The 16,811-nt window shown below is 38.9% G+C and overlaps 7 protein-coding genes across 7 annotated transcripts; 3 read left to right on the top strand and 4 right to left on the bottom strand. All coding sequences in view use genetic code 12, as the record gives it.

The window, feature by feature from the left end:
* Nucleotides 1–96: 96 nt before the first annotated feature.
* Nucleotides 97–2,571, bottom strand: KIC1 (putative serine/threonine protein kinase; the record flags this gene model as incomplete). The annotated part of the gene is made up of 1 exon (XM_051751180.1): nt 97–2,571. The coding sequence occupies one exon, from the start codon at nt 2,569–2,571 to the stop codon at nt 97–99; it is 2,475 nt and encodes an 824-aa protein (XP_051609597.1).
* A 278-nt stretch (nt 2,572–2,849) lies between these two features.
* On the bottom strand, nt 2,850–4,220 carry KGF57_001922 (uncharacterized protein; the record flags this gene model as incomplete). The annotated part of the gene is made up of 1 exon (XM_051751179.1): nt 2,850–4,220. The coding sequence occupies one exon, from the start codon at nt 4,218–4,220 to the stop codon at nt 2,850–2,852; it is 1,371 nt and encodes a 456-aa protein (XP_051609596.1).
* Nucleotides 4,221–5,997: 1,777 nt separating this feature from the next.
* On the top strand, nt 5,998–7,575 carry KGF57_001921 (allantoate permease family MFS transporter; the record flags this gene model as incomplete). The annotated part of the gene is made up of 1 exon (XM_051751178.1): nt 5,998–7,575. One exon carries the CDS (start codon nt 5,998–6,000, stop codon nt 7,573–7,575), a length of 1,578 nt encoding a protein of 525 aa, XP_051609595.1.
* A 146-nt stretch (nt 7,576–7,721) lies between these two features.
* On the top strand, nt 7,722–8,456 carry KGF57_001920 (uncharacterized protein; the record flags this gene model as incomplete). The annotated part of the gene is made up of 1 exon (XM_051751177.1): nt 7,722–8,456. One exon carries the CDS (start codon nt 7,722–7,724, stop codon nt 8,454–8,456), a length of 735 nt encoding a protein of 244 aa, XP_051609594.1.
* Nucleotides 8,457–8,494: 38 nt separating this feature from the next.
* KGF57_001919 (uncharacterized protein) lies at nt 8,495–9,610 on the bottom strand (the record flags this gene model as incomplete). The annotated part of the gene is made up of 1 exon (XM_051751175.1): nt 8,495–9,610. One exon carries the CDS (start codon nt 9,608–9,610, stop codon nt 8,495–8,497), a length of 1,116 nt encoding a protein of 371 aa, XP_051609593.1.
* A 718-nt stretch (nt 9,611–10,328) lies between these two features.
* Nucleotides 10,329–11,056, bottom strand: RPS8A (40S ribosomal protein eS8; the record flags this gene model as incomplete). The annotated part of the gene is made up of 2 exons (XM_051751174.1): nt 10,329–10,946; nt 11,039–11,056. The coding sequence occupies 2 exons, from the start codon at nt 11,054–11,056 to the stop codon at nt 10,329–10,331; spliced, it is 636 nt and encodes a 211-aa protein (XP_051609592.1).
* Nucleotides 11,057–11,408: 352 nt separating this feature from the next.
* KTI11 (Kti11p) lies at nt 11,409–11,867 on the top strand (the record flags this gene model as incomplete). The annotated part of the gene is made up of 2 exons (XM_051751173.1): nt 11,409–11,411; nt 11,592–11,867. 2 exons carry the CDS (start codon nt 11,409–11,411, stop codon nt 11,865–11,867), a joined length of 279 nt encoding a protein of 92 aa, XP_051609591.1.
* Between the last annotated feature and the right edge of the window lie 4,944 nt (nt 11,868–16,811).

Here is a 16,811-nt window from a genome sequence, read left to right as displayed (position 1 = left end):
GTTTCCACTTTAATTTAATTTTTTTTTTTTTTGTCTACTCACAAGAACATATACAAGCCCATTTTCATCTATCTAAGGAACCAATTCACGTGTGAACTACAAATTGGTTTCCAATGTATCCAATCCATGATTGAATAGTTTTATGATCGAGTCCAATTCACTGACAAGTTTACTCCGGTTAGTTGTAGAGTCAATGAAAAACTCGCTTTTGATGGGTGGGATTGTGGGGAAAGACAAAGAAGATGAACTTGGTGTTGATGTAGAATTCGCCAGGGACAGAGTACTGGCCACAGCTTTTGACGTGTTCACACTTGCATTTTGATGATGATGATGATGTGCGTTAGAACCATTTACCAGTACATTGGAGCTTGAGGGGGAGGGTTGCGGTTTCTTCTGAGCCAGAATACTGTTTTGATGTGGTCGTATTGTAGCTGTAGTTATATTTGTCGGTGGCGCATTGGCGTCTCGTGTACCCGTACTAGCAGGCTTATCTGCATTGTCATCATTCTTCATTGGATATTGGGGTGGTTCTCTCTCGGTAACTGGAGTCATTGAAATGGGCATGTTTGCTACTTGAGCAGGATTTATACCAAACTGATTTACATTTTCATCCTCATGCGTCGTCTCACTTGTCAATGCTGATAAAACATTCAAACTATTCGATGGTGTGGGCATTTGAATGAAGCCTGGCTTATTCCTTTTGGACTTTATATTGGAAGGAGGTGGTGCATTGGATCCTGCAGTTACCGAATGGGCAAGAATTGGCATCGAGTGTTGTTGCGGAAGTGGTGGAGGAGCTTGTCCCGGTGGATTAGAGCCACCTGCATTACTATCCGTGTAACCGTCACCAGAACTATACTTGAAATTGATGGGTTGCAAAAGAGGATCATGGTTGCCCTGAAGTGCTTTCATCTTGGATGGAGAACCGCTTTTGGAGGTAAGGCCAGTTGCATTTAATATGTTTGTGGTAGAGGGAGGCTTCGGCGATGGCGTCCTGGCACTAGAATTGATTGTGTAAGGTGGTGTATGGGGAGTTGCACCAACTGTGGACGGAGATAGCATCGACGACGTACCACTTCCCAAAGTAGTTGAGATGGTTTTTTTCCGTGTTCGATTCTCAGTTGGTGAAGTGCTCATTGGATTGAACCTTGATTCCAAATTTCCTGAGGCCGACTGGGTGTGGTGTAGGGTTGGAGGTTTCGTAAGAGTGGGCACGCTTTGATTGACGTTTAGTAGTGTTCCCGTTGACGGAAAGCTTGAAAGTACATCCATATCAGGTATTTCAATGGTGGGAGATTCAGTTCCTTCACCCGAGCTGAGTAAGCTTGGGGGTTGCAAAATAGATTGATCATTCATCTTTTCCTCTGGATCTTCGAATAGCATCTGGAGGGATTTTGGGACATCTGCTACTGATTTGGTAGTGGGAGTCTGCGCGTTTCCACTGGTCAAAGTATTTGCTTTCAATGTAGGTAAAGTTGAATACGAACCAAGTTCTTTTTCAGTATCAAACTGTTTATTGTAGTCAAGATTTTGCACATCTATATCGTTCTCCATAATATATTCTTTGGACTCCAAAGAATCAAAATCCCATCTGACCTGAAGATGCTCATTATTGTTCTCAAAACTTTCGTGTCCTGGAAGTTTGTTTTGTACCACCTCGTCTACTGTTTCCTCTTGTTCATTCTCCAAGTTTATAAACACCGAATCTCGTGACGAGTTTCTATCTCGCCACAACAAATATCGAGATATGATTTCCTTGAGAATACTGGTGGGATAATGCTTGTAAGCCTTGACGAGCTTGCATTTGAAAAGCTCGTCAGCAGAAGGTCTCTCGTCTGGATTTTCATCCAAACACAAAGCAACACATTCTTTCAATGTCGAAGAATAGTCCCTTCCTTCGAGACGAGGTGGCGTACTTTTGGAAATCAACTGCATTGCCCAAGATGCATCTTTGTCACAATATGGGGGGTTACCAGTGGCAATTTCATAAACGGTTATTCCCAAGGACCAAATGTCAGCTTTACTGTTGTAAGTTTCCCCGGATTTGATAACCTCTGGCGCCATCCAGTATGGGGTTCCTGCCATCGTAAGACGCTTTGAAGAATTTGTCACAACCTTGGCGGCAACACCAAAGTCACATAGTTGGACATTACCCTCTTTTGAAATCAAGACATTGGCCGCTTTCAAGTCTCGATGTATGACTCCCAACTTGTGCACAGCACTCAAGGTCAGTAGCAATTCTCTCACAATCACACCAATGTATTTTTCTTCCATAACTCCAGGCTTTAGAAGCGTCCTAAGGGAGCCCCCTGCACAATAGTCCATCAAGATCCACAATTTTGTATCATTTAGTATTGAGCCATAGTAGTGAGTGATATTGGGAACGCTCTTTAATTCCGTTAAAAACTGTATTTCCTGCTGAACGTCTAGGATATCCTCTTCTTCCGTGTCCAAATTGAGTACTTTGATGGCATAAAGCTGTTTCGTTTGTTTGTGGTAAGCTTTGTAAACAACCCCAAACTTGCCTCGACCAATTACTTCTGTTCTTTTGAATTGAGAAACCGAGCTCATCTTTTTTTTTTTTTTTTCCTTTTTTATAAAGATGGAACTGTGAGTGATGATCCAAAACGGGGGTTTTTAGATGACCCTTTGAATAGCTATAGGAAAGAGAATGGGAACTTGTATTAGGTTAGATGCGACGACGACTCGTATCACAAACCGTGCCTCTTTTTTTTTTCTTTTTTTTTCTTTTTTTTTTTATGTAATGGTGCACGAAATTAACTACAATGAAAAGAAAGTGACAGTTTCCTCATTTACACTCGTTTCGTCAAGTTTTACAATACTTCCCTCTATAAACCAAGTTGTTGCAATAGTTGATTCTGTTCGTAAGTGAGCAGTTTCCCGCGTGGAGAAGCCACCTGCAGATCAGACGCGTTGGAAACATTTGCAACACAATTTACTCCATCGGAGATTTCATTGTCAAGCTCTATTAAATTTCGATTGTCAAGAGAGTCATTCCCGGATGAGTTTTCCGTAAGATCTGTCAGCTCCACGGTATTATCATCCTTAAATTGTTCAAATGATGACTCGGGCGTTATCACATGGTCAATTTCGTTTATCAGTATCACATTATCGTTCCCATCATCTGCGTCTTGGCATGCACTGTCCCAGCTCAAAACCAATACACCACATAAAACACCACTCAACCCAAAAAGTATCCACAAAAATTGGGTGTACGTCATTTTGTGATCTGCCAAAAGTCTGTTGAATTTCAAGTCATTGATCAAGTTGACTAGATTGTAAACCAAAAAACACAATGGGTATAGTATAGTTGTTGAAATTTGTGCCAACCCCAAGTTGAATGCAGTAAGCTGTAGGCCTATGATAGCAAGCATCGTCGCCAAAAGCAAATATGGCACAACATTACTAACTTTAAATATTCCAGAAACCCCCTCTTTCAATATTGTTTCCATAATCACATTTATGATTGATTTTGCAAAAAGAAATGTGTGCGCTGTCAAAGTACCACTGATGATTCCATAGTTGATCCCTTTCCAAAATTGGGCTCTGTCAAGCTGAAGCACGAGCATGTTGTTGCGACCGTCTTTTAAAGTGCAATATCGCCGACACTCCCGAGTTTTCCTCTTCAAGTAGACACAGTTTATGATCAAAAGGCATCCCATAAAAACAAAGGTTCCAATAAACCACTGTAGAAATGATCTACTTAATAACTTGGTCAAAACAATCTTGAAGCTTTCGTTAATGTCTGGCTGAGGCTGATTTGTTGGGTCACTATGCGTAGAGCCATTATATGCAGTAATGCAAGCTCCTAAGGCTATTATTCCGGTGCCAGACCATAACCGACTTGTAAAGTGTTCACCAGGTAGAAGTAGGCAGCTGAATATTGAGTTGAATATTAGACCGATACTCTGTAAGGGGGACAATATAATGAGTGGAAGGGTTGAAATTTGAATAGCTGATCCCAAAACATTAGCGACTATGAATAAGCTGAATCCAAAGTACCACATGTTGCGTCTATACTTTTGTTGTCGATGATGGCTGGTGTGATGAAATGTACTTTCTGCAGCACATTCCCCTGGCATCTCCAAGTGTAGCAAGTGAGATTTTCTTTGAAGGGTGACACCAAAAGATTGAATGGCAGAGGATACTACTGCAACTGAGCATCCAAATAAGATGGCAGAGCCAGATGATTCCGACATCTAAGCTTGTTTGTGTTGAAATCGGATCGATCCTTGGGGGCTGTGTGTGTGGAGGACGGCAAACAAAATTGACCAGCAAACAGTGGTACTTAGTTTGAGTACCAGAGACGGAGTTTGTGTGTTTTTGACGCAGCGGATGTTGAAGATTGCACTGAGAGCAATTTGAACGATTGTGGTGTATGATGGGTTGTCAAGACTCGACTGCAACTTCAAGGACAATATTTTGTTGTGTTGTTACTTAAAATGCAACAGGTCGTGCTCAAAATCAAAAAAAAAAATATATATATCTGTAGATACCCCCGCATATTGTTCTAGATCTGTTGCTAGCCGCACATTATTTCGGTCTTATTCAAATTGAACATGTCTCTTATGGGTGTTCTAAGATGGTGGATAACTCAAATCATGACTGCTCCAGGTTAGTTTCCAGCATGGATGGTTATATGTAAAGTTGCAACCACTCCTCCTTGCCCATCAGCTTGCTCAAAATTGTGTCAACTCACAACACTCAAAATCATGCAGGTTTCCGATCCACTCGTTCCATTTGGTGTGAAGGTACGAACTGATTTCTTGCAAGGAAGGTGTCAATTTTGGACGAAATGATGCAAAAATATTTTACAAGGGCTCACAACTCAAAACTGGGCTTTGAAAACACATTGATGACTTTAACACAAATACGGCAGCAGAAGAGCTGAATCACGTCTATAAATTTCACAATAATAACGTTATGGGCCCATGGTATTTAGTTGAAGTTTGAGAGATTTGTTACAATCTGTCGCACGAATAGACACCACAAAGATATCCCAAAATGGAAATAAGCGCTTATCTTGAAAATCAAATCTAATCGCGATACGATAACAACTACGATCAGATACCAAGCTCAAAAGTCTTGTAGCGCAAAATATGCTTCAATCTGCATTTTGCCTTCTCGAAAGCACCGTGTCCTCCCTGTTCTCTCCTGAAAGATGGCCTTTGTGAAGTGTTTTGCGACGCAATAAGACAACAACCGATGGGCCACGAATGTGCAACGCTGATTCCTGCGAGTATATTCAACCTATAAGCATTTTGGCTACTTTTTATCAATTCACGACCACCGGCCACCGGTCGCCGGTCGCCAAAAGAGTTAGTAATATATTACTTATTGTACTTCTCCACCGTGATTTATTGTGATCCTGCGAAAAAAAGATAACGATCTTGAAAAGAAATTCCGCACTTTTGCGCGCTAAGGATTTCCTCTTACTTCTTTTGGAATAATTTGGAACATACTCCCTTTCCCGGCTCCGGAGTCAGAACAGATAAAAACAATTCAATGAATGCCCTAAATTAAATCATGCTTTTATTGTTCTTAGGAGTTTACTGAACCCTTTTGATACCAGCTGCTATTTCACATAGTCCTACGACAAGGATATTCACTTGAAAGTGTAAGGTAGTTTGCATGAATTTACCATCGCACCGTTCTCAACATGCTTCTCAAACTACCTCAGAGAAGGGAGTGCCAGAAATGATATACAGCTTCCAAGATGAAGAAGTCAGAGTTTGGAAAATCGGATCGAATACCTTCTATGCTAACTTTTATTGTTTGCCTAATTTTGTGTGATGAATTTTAGCAGGGTGTGCATGTATCTTGATCAAGTCCGCCTGATAACAATAGCAAAAATGAGATAATCAGCAATAAGCTGATAATGTTGTCTGTTGGTTATGAATGCTGGTATTTAAACCAGTTGGGTTCCGCTAATTATAGTGAATGGAATACACATACAATTCATCAAGAATTTGCGAAATGACAGAAAAGAACGACGACGAAACAGCTTCACAGGTAGAGCCAATAGTTTCCTTCACGAAAAACGATTTGGAGGACAAGAACCTTCATGTGTTAACCACAATCATATCTCCCCATGGGAAAGAGGTGCAAGTGACGAATAATGTGGACCAAGCTATGAAGTTTGCTTTAGAGCACCAGGGTGAAGTTGTTCAGCTAGATGAGAAAACAGACAGGAGAGTGTTGCGCAAGATAGACCTCTTTTTGCTACCAGTTATGTGTTTGTTATATTGTTTCCAGTTCATGGATAAACTTACAACGAGTTACAGTTCAATTTTGGGATTGCGTTCGGAATTACATATGGTGGGAGACATGTACAGTTGGACCACGACATGTTTTTACTTGGGGTACTTGGCGTTTGAGTTTCCTGCATCGTTACTTCTCCAAAGGTTCCCAGTGGCAAAGACAGTGGGGTGTTTTATTGTTTTGTGGGGGATGATTCTTGCGTTGTGTTCGGTCCCACAATACGCTGGGTTTATTGCTTTACGGACAATCCTTGGTATGCTTGAGCTGGCTGTGACACCCGCGTTTGCCATTATCACATCCCAATGGTACAAGAAGGAGGAACAGTTTCTCAGAACCTCTTGGTGGTTTGCATCAAATGGGATTGGAACAATTCTTGGACTGTCCATTGCATATGGATTATATGAGAACCAATCGTCGTATAGTTTACCAGCATGGAAGTTGGTATTTGTCGTGACGGGCGTGCTCACTATTTTCTTGGGGTTTGTTATCATGTTGCACATCCCTGACTCACCAACCAAAGCATGGTTCCTTTCAGAAGAGGAGAAGGTGTTGGTGGTGGAGAGAATCAGATCCAATCAACAGGGGTTTGGTAATCCAAGATTCAAAAAGAAACAATTTTATGAGGCCTTGACTGATCACCGTACCTGGTTGTTTTTCTTATTTTCCATTTCAAATAACATTCCAAATGGTGGAATTACCAGTTTCGGTACAATTTTGTTGAACGAGCAATTCGGTTACACAACGTCGCAATCGTTATTGATGCAAATGCCATCTGGTGCAGTTGAAATTGTAGGGTGCGTACTATTTGCATGGGCAACGAGGTTTTTGAAATCAAGGATGATGATGGCATGCTTCATATCGGCTGTGGTGGTGATGTCACAGTGTTTGTTGGCTTTTGCACCAACTAACTCCGGAAAGTTAGCTGGATACTACTTGTACACACTTGCCCCTGTTGGCTTCATTTGCATCTTGTCACAAGTATCATCTTCAGTGGCTGGCCACACTAAAAAGATCACGGTCAATGCTATTTTCTTGATTGGGTATTGCGTGGGGAACTTGATTGGTCCACAGACGTTCATTGCGAATCAAGCTCCAGTGTATGCGGGTGCCAAAATAGCTATAGTTGTTTGTGGAAGCGTTGCACTTTGCTGCTTGATAGCTATCTACTTTTCTTACTACACGGAGAACAAGAGACGTGATGCATTACCCCCGGTTGACATGAGCCACATCGAAAACTACGAGTTTGCTGATTTAACCGATAAGGAAAATCCAAACTTCAGATACGCACTTTAGTAGAGAGTTCTAGTAGAATATGTATGAATAAAAAAAAAAAAAAAAAAAGGAAATTAAAAACATAGGGATAAAGCGTGTCGCGTATGTTGGAAATTCTCGTTCTCACATAACATGCTCCACTCTCCGTAGACAAGCAAACACACTCCATGGAGAGCAAGGTTTCGGTCATTATAGATGAGCTAGAGTCTTCCGAATTGCTGAGGGTTTCCAAGGGGTTGTACTTACTAGAGACGCTTTTGTTGGGGTTAGTGCAAGAATTGAAAAATTACAATGATGGTGGTACTGATTCCTCAAATCTTCAGGAGTTTATCAAACTGCAGGACAACTTTGGCTTCAATCTCACGTCATACCTTGCCAAACTAATCAAACGAGACTTGCCCAAGAATGAGATTTTGCTATTGCATAGGGATTTGCAAGGGTTGTTATTACTACATCCACCGTCAAAGACTGTATTCAAACGTGAAGCAAACATGCTGCCGATTTTGAATTTGTTGGATAGAAGAGATGATAAGATCATTACTATTACTACGATAACGACGTTGATACATATATTATTAAAGAACTATGACAACTACCGAAGCTTTGAGAACAGTAATGGGTGTCCGAAATTGATTCAACATCTAAGCCTAGCGTCTGTTCTTAACATAGATGAAAGTGGTGAAATACAACCCCGGTCTAGTGAAGCAAGCAAGAAAAAAGGACGGTCATCTCTCGAGCAACAATTGAACTTTAAAATTATCGAGTTTTTGATGCTTTACATGAGTGAAGAGGTGGGCAATCCTCACCCACATACAATTGAAATGAAAGCTGATTTATTTAGAGACGCGTTTCCATTAATTGATCTATTGATTGAGAGCTTGAGTGAATTGGATAAATTATAGCCGTACATACAACATATGTGTGTATCCCAAGGTTTATTTTATTTATACACCCAGCGACCGTTGGTATACTGGTCCGAAGTCCGTTTTCCAGCATCTCCAAGCAAATAGTCATTCATTGGGTTATACTTGGGTACCGAGTCGTTGGCCAAGTGGTGATTGATGTCGTATTTTCGCTGCGTCAAAATCAAATTTGCTTCATTTTCCTCCTCGTTGTCATTCACCTTTAAGCCAATCAATGTTCTTTGCTTGTTGGTCAACGGTAAATCCCAACATTGATCCTGTCCTTTTAGTAACTTGGCTACAGAAATAACAATATTGATAAGCGGCCAACATGTGACAATTTGTTCGGCAATGATAAAATAAACACTGTTTACCAATGTTTCGAAATCAAAGCGACTATTGTACATCATTTGCTTGTATAGTGGCTGTGCTTTCAAGTTTATTTCGTACAATATTATTACTTTTTTTATGAGTGATTTGAATAGCAACAAAATGATCAAATATAGCACATTTCGTAACAATAATTTTGTATAATGTTCAAGATCCACTTGTCGTGAGAGTGCTTGTTTGACAATGGGATTTTCCCAATGGCCAGTGGGGGAAGCACTAGTATAGTCATCCAAATCCACTTCGTCGTCCTCGAAATTAATGGTACTGAGTTTGCTTGGTGAGTTGTCCCTTGCACTGAGTCTATTGCGGTGCAATTGGGGCAAGAAGTTTGCTGTTGACTTTTGCCCACCGAGGCTCACGTTTGGTGGAAGGAAATCTTTGATCTCTTTGTAAAAATCTTTAACTCCTGAACTGGGTAGTTGATAGTACAGAGGACGATCATGACTTTTAATTCCGGCAAGTTTCCTCTGCTCGGTTTCCCGTTCTGCTTTTAAAGCAAGTTTGGTTTGTAGAATCTTCAAATGGATATCGCTAAGAGAAGTTTCATCCGAGAATTTGCCTGATTGTAAATTTTGGGTCCCCATTAGCTCCTTTGGTTGGGTCGCTTTGAATTCGATTCGTGATGATGCATTGTTTGGGAGTCTGGATAAAGTGTGATCCACATTAGGAATGTTTCCATCAATCAGTGGTCGTGGGCGTGTAAATGAATCAAACTTAATCAACGCATCATCAAACAACTCGTCAGTGGCGGCAGGTGCTGACATTAGTAGAATTGTGTGTGTGTGTGTGTGTGTGTGTGTGTGTGTGGGTAATGAATCGATCTTCGCAACAGCTGTCTCAACCAAGTTCCTTCGTTGTGTGTATGCTTTGAATTGATCACGTGAAACACCTTACATTGCATCTTATGCAAAGAGAATTTTTTTTTCTTTTTAAATTTTCTCAGAAATATGTACTTTAAAAATTTCAGACTGTTTGACACCACATTCTTCCTTGCAGTCAGTCGATTTATGCAGATATTGTATGTATAAAGCTATAGACACATTTACATGATGAACAAAATGTTTACACAGACCTGTACCGAGTGAATTGGTCACCACCTTTTCTACTCTGAAGGATAACGACATGCCTCTTCTGAAAAATTTGAAATTTGAAGCACTTAATACTAACGAATTTAACTAGTGAGGATTTTAGCAGGCCTAAAGTTTATAGAATCGAATAAATGTTTCTTTGACTGAATTGTTGCATGTAGATGTGATGTAAAGGACTCTTTGATGCGCAAACGATAACCCATGAATGAACTAAGGATTGTCAGCATATACCTGGACACTTACTGCACCAACCTCGTCTTCTCCGTCACAACATCTCTACGACTCTACGTCAATCGAATAACGTTACTTTTTATATATATTAACAGTTTAAAACCTGAAAAGAATGCTACATTACCCAATATAAATGAAAATGACCCTTCAGCACAAAAATCATTTACTTCTTAGCAGTCAATCTTCTCAAGTAGAATGCCAATTCTTCACCTTCCAAGATGTAACCATCACATCTTCCTGATTGACCTGGTCTCGATGAGATAACAGCGTATAATCTACCGGCACCGAATTGTGAGTCAACGGCAGCTTCAATGGTGGCGTTACCTGATCTGTTGGCCAATTTTCTCTCCAATTTTCTAGACTTCTTGACGTCAGCTACATCAGAAGCAACTGGTTGGTTCTTCTTCTTACCCAAAGTACCACCATAGTGGTTTTCGTACCATTGTCTGAATGGGGTAGCATCAATTTGGACAACAGCAGACTTGGTCAAAGTGTTGGTTCTAACCAATTCGTTATTGGATGGGTGGTAAACAACACCAGCAATTCTGGTCTTTCTTGAAACACCTTCGGAAGCCCATGAAAAGTTTCCGGTTTCAACTCTCAAAGCTCTGAATTTTTGGTTACCACCTCTGGTTCTAACGGTGTGGATTCTCTTTGGTCCAATCTTGGTGTTGGCGGATTGTCTTCCTAATTCGAACTTTCTCTTCTTTCTGAATTGAGCTCTTTTGGCACCAGTGGCGCTTCTCTTGTGACGTGAATCTCTAGAAATACCCATGTTTAACTAAGAAAATTGTTTTGTTAGTATTCGAGTAAAATTGAAATTGAGAAGGACTAGGCGATGAAGATGATGAGGTGGTGGTGGCAATGATAAACCTCTTTTGTTGTTCTCATTGGCTGGTGAAATTTCAAATGGATTAGCTTCATGTCATGAGAGTCTGTTCACCACAACTTTGCTTATCTCTTAACTGCCCACTAGTTGCACATCCTCCTTTATCACTCTCTTATGCCTAGTATAGTCTCCTCTGATAGGTGTGAGGTATTCACATACGTTTCTATATCACTGATGTATCTGAGTAGAAAGAAGAAATCAAAGCGGTCTCTAAGAATTGATAAAGCGAAAAATTTTTAATAAAGCTGAAAATTTGATTGTTAGTGCGCGGTTGCTTTAGTGCAGAAGAATGAAAAAGACTTTTTTGTTTTTTTTCGCACTCTATTGTGGAAAATCAACTGGTAGCGATACCAAATGGTACGGGTAGTGCGATAATCAAAACTTTTTTCAAGCAGTAATGTATACCAGGGCTTAGCCCTAATCAGATGACACCTGCTCCAAAATTTCTTTTTGTTTTCATTGCGCGCGATGATATAATAAATTGTGTCATCTCGTGTGATTTCGGAGTGGATCCGATACCAGTTGATGATTTTATAGAAAGATCAACAACGAGTTGAAGTCTCGGTTCAGCACTTAATCGTCAAAGGACAGAACATGGAAACCATATACGATGAAATAGAGATAGAAGATTTCACATTTGATCCCGTAACTCAGTTGTTTCAATACCCTTGTCCGTGTGGTGATCGATTTGCCATTAGTATTGATGATCTACAAGATGGAGAGGATATAGCTGTTTGTCCAAGTTGTTCATTGATGGTGAAGGTTATATTTGAACCTGAGGATTTGAAAGAGTATTTGAATGAACTAAGCTGATTAAGGACAAGGGTGAATAGAGGAAAAGGGAACCACTGGTGCAACAAAATTACCATCACACAGGAAGGAAGAGCCGCGGTACTAGATGATCGCCACCACCACAACCAAATACCAGTGAGCTTCAACAACTTGCTCAATAGTAGTCACAACTGTAGTGATGTATTTTGGCTCACAAAAGTTACTAAAGTGGGAAGAACGCGCCTTTGAACCTATCGTGAAATCGAATCAGGACAGAGGCAACGCTCGTAATCAATATTGTTGAGGCTGCATTTCAAAACGTTGCAAAAGGATAAGCTACAATCTAACACGATATTTTCATCCAGTTCGATATTGAACAGGTGGACTTTCCAGCTAACAAAGCTCACAGTCAATACGATTGTGCTCTGGTGTTTGTGGAAGTGGCAGATCGGAGAGGGCCCATGACTAATGGGTATATGCAGAAGGATGGAGCGAGAGAGCAACACAGTGTAAATGTATGAAGTTGCCCAATGCCTCTCATTTACGTCATTGTCAATTGCAATGCAAATATTCACCGATATGAGTGATTTTGATTTAAGCTTCTTCATCAAGGAAATAAATACGCTATTACCGGGCGTTTCAGAGGATGTTTCTATAGTCCAGCAAATTGGGGCCAATTTAAAACTAGCTTACGTTTAAAAAAACCTTAAAATTTGAGATTATTTTGAGTAATCTGTGTTATTAAACTTCCTCTTGCTCAAACTCTTGTACTTTTAGTTTTAAACGGTTAAACGTTTCTTGAACTTTGAATCTTGTAGAGTCTAGAGAACATACCAATCCTGTGCTGTCCTTGTCATGTGAAAATTTCAAGAATAGAATCTTTATGCAACGGTTTTGCAAATTTCTTGTAAGGTATTGATTTCCGAAAAAAAAAAATGGAAGTCTTTGATGAGGGCAACTTTTGCGTTTTATTATTCTCCTTCCTTCAGTCTGTACAGCTTTTTTGCTTGCAGTTTGATTCCATCTGACCAGGATTGGTTGGTATAGTTGTTACGTCATGTTCAGAGTAACTAAAATATAAAATAATTCAGAGTTTTGAAGTTATTAAGAAAAAAAAAAAAAATTAATAAAGGATAAAGATTTGTGTAACAGAAATAGTTGAATGCGGGGAAAAGTTTCAAGGCAAAACTAAAAAGAAAAAAAAAGAAAAAAAAACAGAAACAAAAAAATTAATTTGGAGCGAGAGGGAAAGAGAGAGGGGCAAAAGATTGTAGCACACTTTCGCTTTTCTACCTAATTAGGAAACGTTGTTCAAAATAGAGAACAACAAACGAAACAAAATATAAAACGCAAAGTGGACAGTTTTCACTTGCGCTTAGCTTAGTGACTAGGGAAGTGAAAGAGCAACCAAACAGCAAAGGGGTATAGTTTGAAATCCCAAGGCACCAACAGTACGGAGCTGCAACGGTTCACTAGTTTACTGTCTTTTGGCTCACCCACTTTTTCCCTTTTCAAGCACTACATTGTTGAACTTTTCATGCCATCAAAATCTCTTTTTTTTTTTATTTGTTTTTTTTTATTTTTTTCATGCCAATACAGAGACATTGAATTTTTAGCACTAGAATTTTTGCCCAAAATTCACATACACCTTCTGATTGTTATCGAGTAGTGCATTCATATCCAAAATATCCAGAAAGCAAAGGCTCTTAAAATAACTGATAGTGGGGGATTCATCAAGAGGGGCAAAACCTAAAGTACAATAGGATTCTTGCTAAGTTTGCTTTTATTGTTTTCCAGGGTAATAGAATAATTTATTGCTACGCGGAGTTAGCAATTATTTTAGAAGAAACCCTTTTGAAGTAGCTTTTATCTCTTTGAATTGGGAAGTAGGGATTCAAGGTGCTAGAGAAAACAGGACACCATTTGAAAGACAAGTCCAACAGAATGTGATAAATGTATTACATTCTGTTGTTGGTACTGCATTGGTTATGAGTCTAAAATACATCGTTTCGAATGTGAACGTTTTATGTTAAAGATTAAAGCCGATGCATTTGTTTCTTCTAAAACAATATTAAGAACTAGAAGAAAAAAAAAACCCCCCCCGATGAAAAGGTGGGCAGGGCTCATAACCGGAATGTACTGGATATAAGACATGCTATTAATCGACGACACGAGAGTTCCTGGGTATGTTATGCCTGTATGAGCCCATGCAAGCAAAGATACGACGTCATGGTCATTACATAAGATGTATAAGCACATCTAATTCTTTATGCATGATGCATTTATTAGAGAAAGCTTGATAATATCATACCATTTTACATTTCACTTTTAACTAATGATCTGTTTGTCCAATGTCCTTCTACACGTGGTAAATACTAGTTAAGAACGGGTTTACGGAAATTTGAGCAGCGGAATTTGTAAAATTGTAAAAAAAAGCGTTGCTCAAAAGTAAAAGTAACGAATGTTTTTACTCTTATAACCGACGATTAAAGAACAAACTTACAAAAGCGAAAGAGAGACAAACAAAAAAAAAAAAACACCAAAAAACCAACAATTGAAGCCATAAACAGAAATAGTAAAGTGCAGATGATACATACAATGGTTCCACAAGGATTCCATCCTGAATGAGTCAAACAAGACAATAAAGATCGTCCAAACAAAAAGGACTTTGAATCAGGCCACATGTAAAAATATTTTTTTTTGTCTTTTTTTTTTTTTTGTTTTTTCTCTTTTCGTTTCTTGAATGTTATCATTCTCATTTACGAACTTTTGAAGTTTGTTAGGAAATTGACTTTTTAATCTTTGTTTCGAAGTTCATCGAATATGACGAAAACGCCTTGAACTTGCTTACTCTGCCTAGGTTATTCCAAACTTAATATTAACATGTCTATGCGCACCAGCAAGGCTTTGAATGACAAATGTGAACAAAGTCAAAGTCTCTAAAAAACTCTAAACGTACTGGCAACGTCTCCTCAACGCAAATTGATTTAAGACATTTTTTTTTTTTATTTTTCTTTTTTTTTTTTTTTCGTGACTTTAAAAATATTATTATTATTATTCTACTCTATTTTTGTTTCATTTCGGCTTGAATATAAGGAAAATCTTTATATGTGATGTTTCAGAAGTGAACGTTAAAGACAACATGAAACGGTTTTGAGAGGTGCAACGTTGAAGTTGGGGAAATAGAGTTCCGACCATGTCTGTACGATTGGTACTTCAATATAGCATTTCAGCGAGCTGTGAAACAATATCACACATGGGGCGGTACTCTGCTTCATCCCTTTTTATTTATTTCTTTTTTTTTTTGTAATATCTTCTATAGCCTTCACACTGTGTCGTTTCTCATGTTTCTAACATACTCTTTTGAAACAAGAAACGACCTTGTATTGGTGAAATGCACAAACAAACTGAAAGCGGAAACCAGTTGTCCAGATGCAAGAATAGAAGCAACACCCAACAGAAAGCGAAGCACACAAATAAAAAAAGCTGTAACAATTTATATGAACAATAGAGAGTGTCTGAGGAATAAGATCATCTTCATATTGTGTGCGTTTATTACAGTGGTTGGTGGCTTATATAGAATGTTGGGTGCTTGCGTTTGTGCTTGTATTACATTACATAAGCGCAAACGTTTGACTCTTATACAAAGACAAAAAAAAAAAAAATGTTTATATTGGTAGCACAGTTAACTGTTGAGACTTTTTTTTTTTTTTTTTAAAAAGAGATGTTATATTTGTGCTTGCTTTTATTGCTAACCATAATATTAATTTAGATTTTATTTTTGTTTCGGTGGTTGTTACACACACATGCATGCTGTGATAAAATCTAACAGAGAGCCTAAAAAAAACAACAAGAATTTAGGCAAAGATCTGTTCGTTTTTTCTTTTAACCGAAAATCAAACAAAACAAAATAACCTGAAACTGTTGTATTAGAATTGGGCAGTAAGCAAAATATTACCCTTTCATACATACCCGTGGCAAAGTTTAAAGAGAGGGGAACAGGGCGTGTATCTACTTTTGATATTTGTATTATCAACAAAGCGATGTATGGATGCATCTTGATCCATCGTGTCACATAGTTTCTCTCTAAATCCGACATTTCGTATATCAAGAGCCAAAAATAGAAATAGTATGCTTCGCCTGGAAAGTTGCAACGCAAGAAATATGCATACACAACTGCAGTTTTGAACTGTTTCCCATTGAAAGTAAGGCACGCAGGTGATCCTCTTCTGGTGATGCTTTAGGAAACAGTTCCAAATCAGAACATGATCTGGGGATTGTATAGAACTCTCGTCTGCCAAGAAGAGGCGGGAGTTTTCTTTCTCACCCCACGCGACGATCCACAATCAAAGAAGAGAAGAACTAATCTCTCACAATTGAATAACACCTCTTTCTCTTTGAATATCACCGAAACCCTGTTTTTGCCCCACTTGGCAGGACTCTGAGATCGTTGATGCAGGCTTCAGATCTTCACTTCTTTTCCTTCTCTTCCTTTGAATGTGTTTTTTTTTTTTTTTCTCTAACATACGAGAATTCTATTGTCTTTGGATTGAGGAGAGGTCCAGACTACTTACGCGGAAACGGATCTATTTTCAAATGGTTAATTTCACCTTCTACACTATTTGACCCTCATACAAATCAGCCAACTGAGTTCAAGTGAAAGTAGAGTAAACGCTGTAGTAACAAGGAATTTCCTTTTTTTTTGCACCCTACCCTACATCCTGTTTTGTCTGTTGTTGGGAAAAAAAAAAAGTAGGAACGGCTAATAATTGTATAAAATCATCCGCACCCTACCCTACCCCCTGCCTTTGCGACCATGTATTTTATTTTATTTTAATTTACCCTTCGTATGTTCGCCAAGAAATTGAACTATGAATTACCATCGGACAAAGAATCAGCCCGAGGAATTCCTCGAATAATAATAGAAGACTGTATCAAGGTGGTTTGTTTATTGTTCTTCTTCTGTGCTACAGATACTGAAGAGAC

The sequence above is a fragment of the Candida theae genome, assembly GCF_024610275.1.
Source record: "Candida theae strain CBS 12239 chromosome Unknown scaffold38, whole genome shotgun sequence".
NCBI lineage: Eukaryota > Fungi > Ascomycota > Pichiomycetes > Serinales > Debaryomycetaceae > Lodderomyces > Lodderomyces theae.
This window is presented reverse-complemented; position numbering and strand designations above follow the sequence as displayed.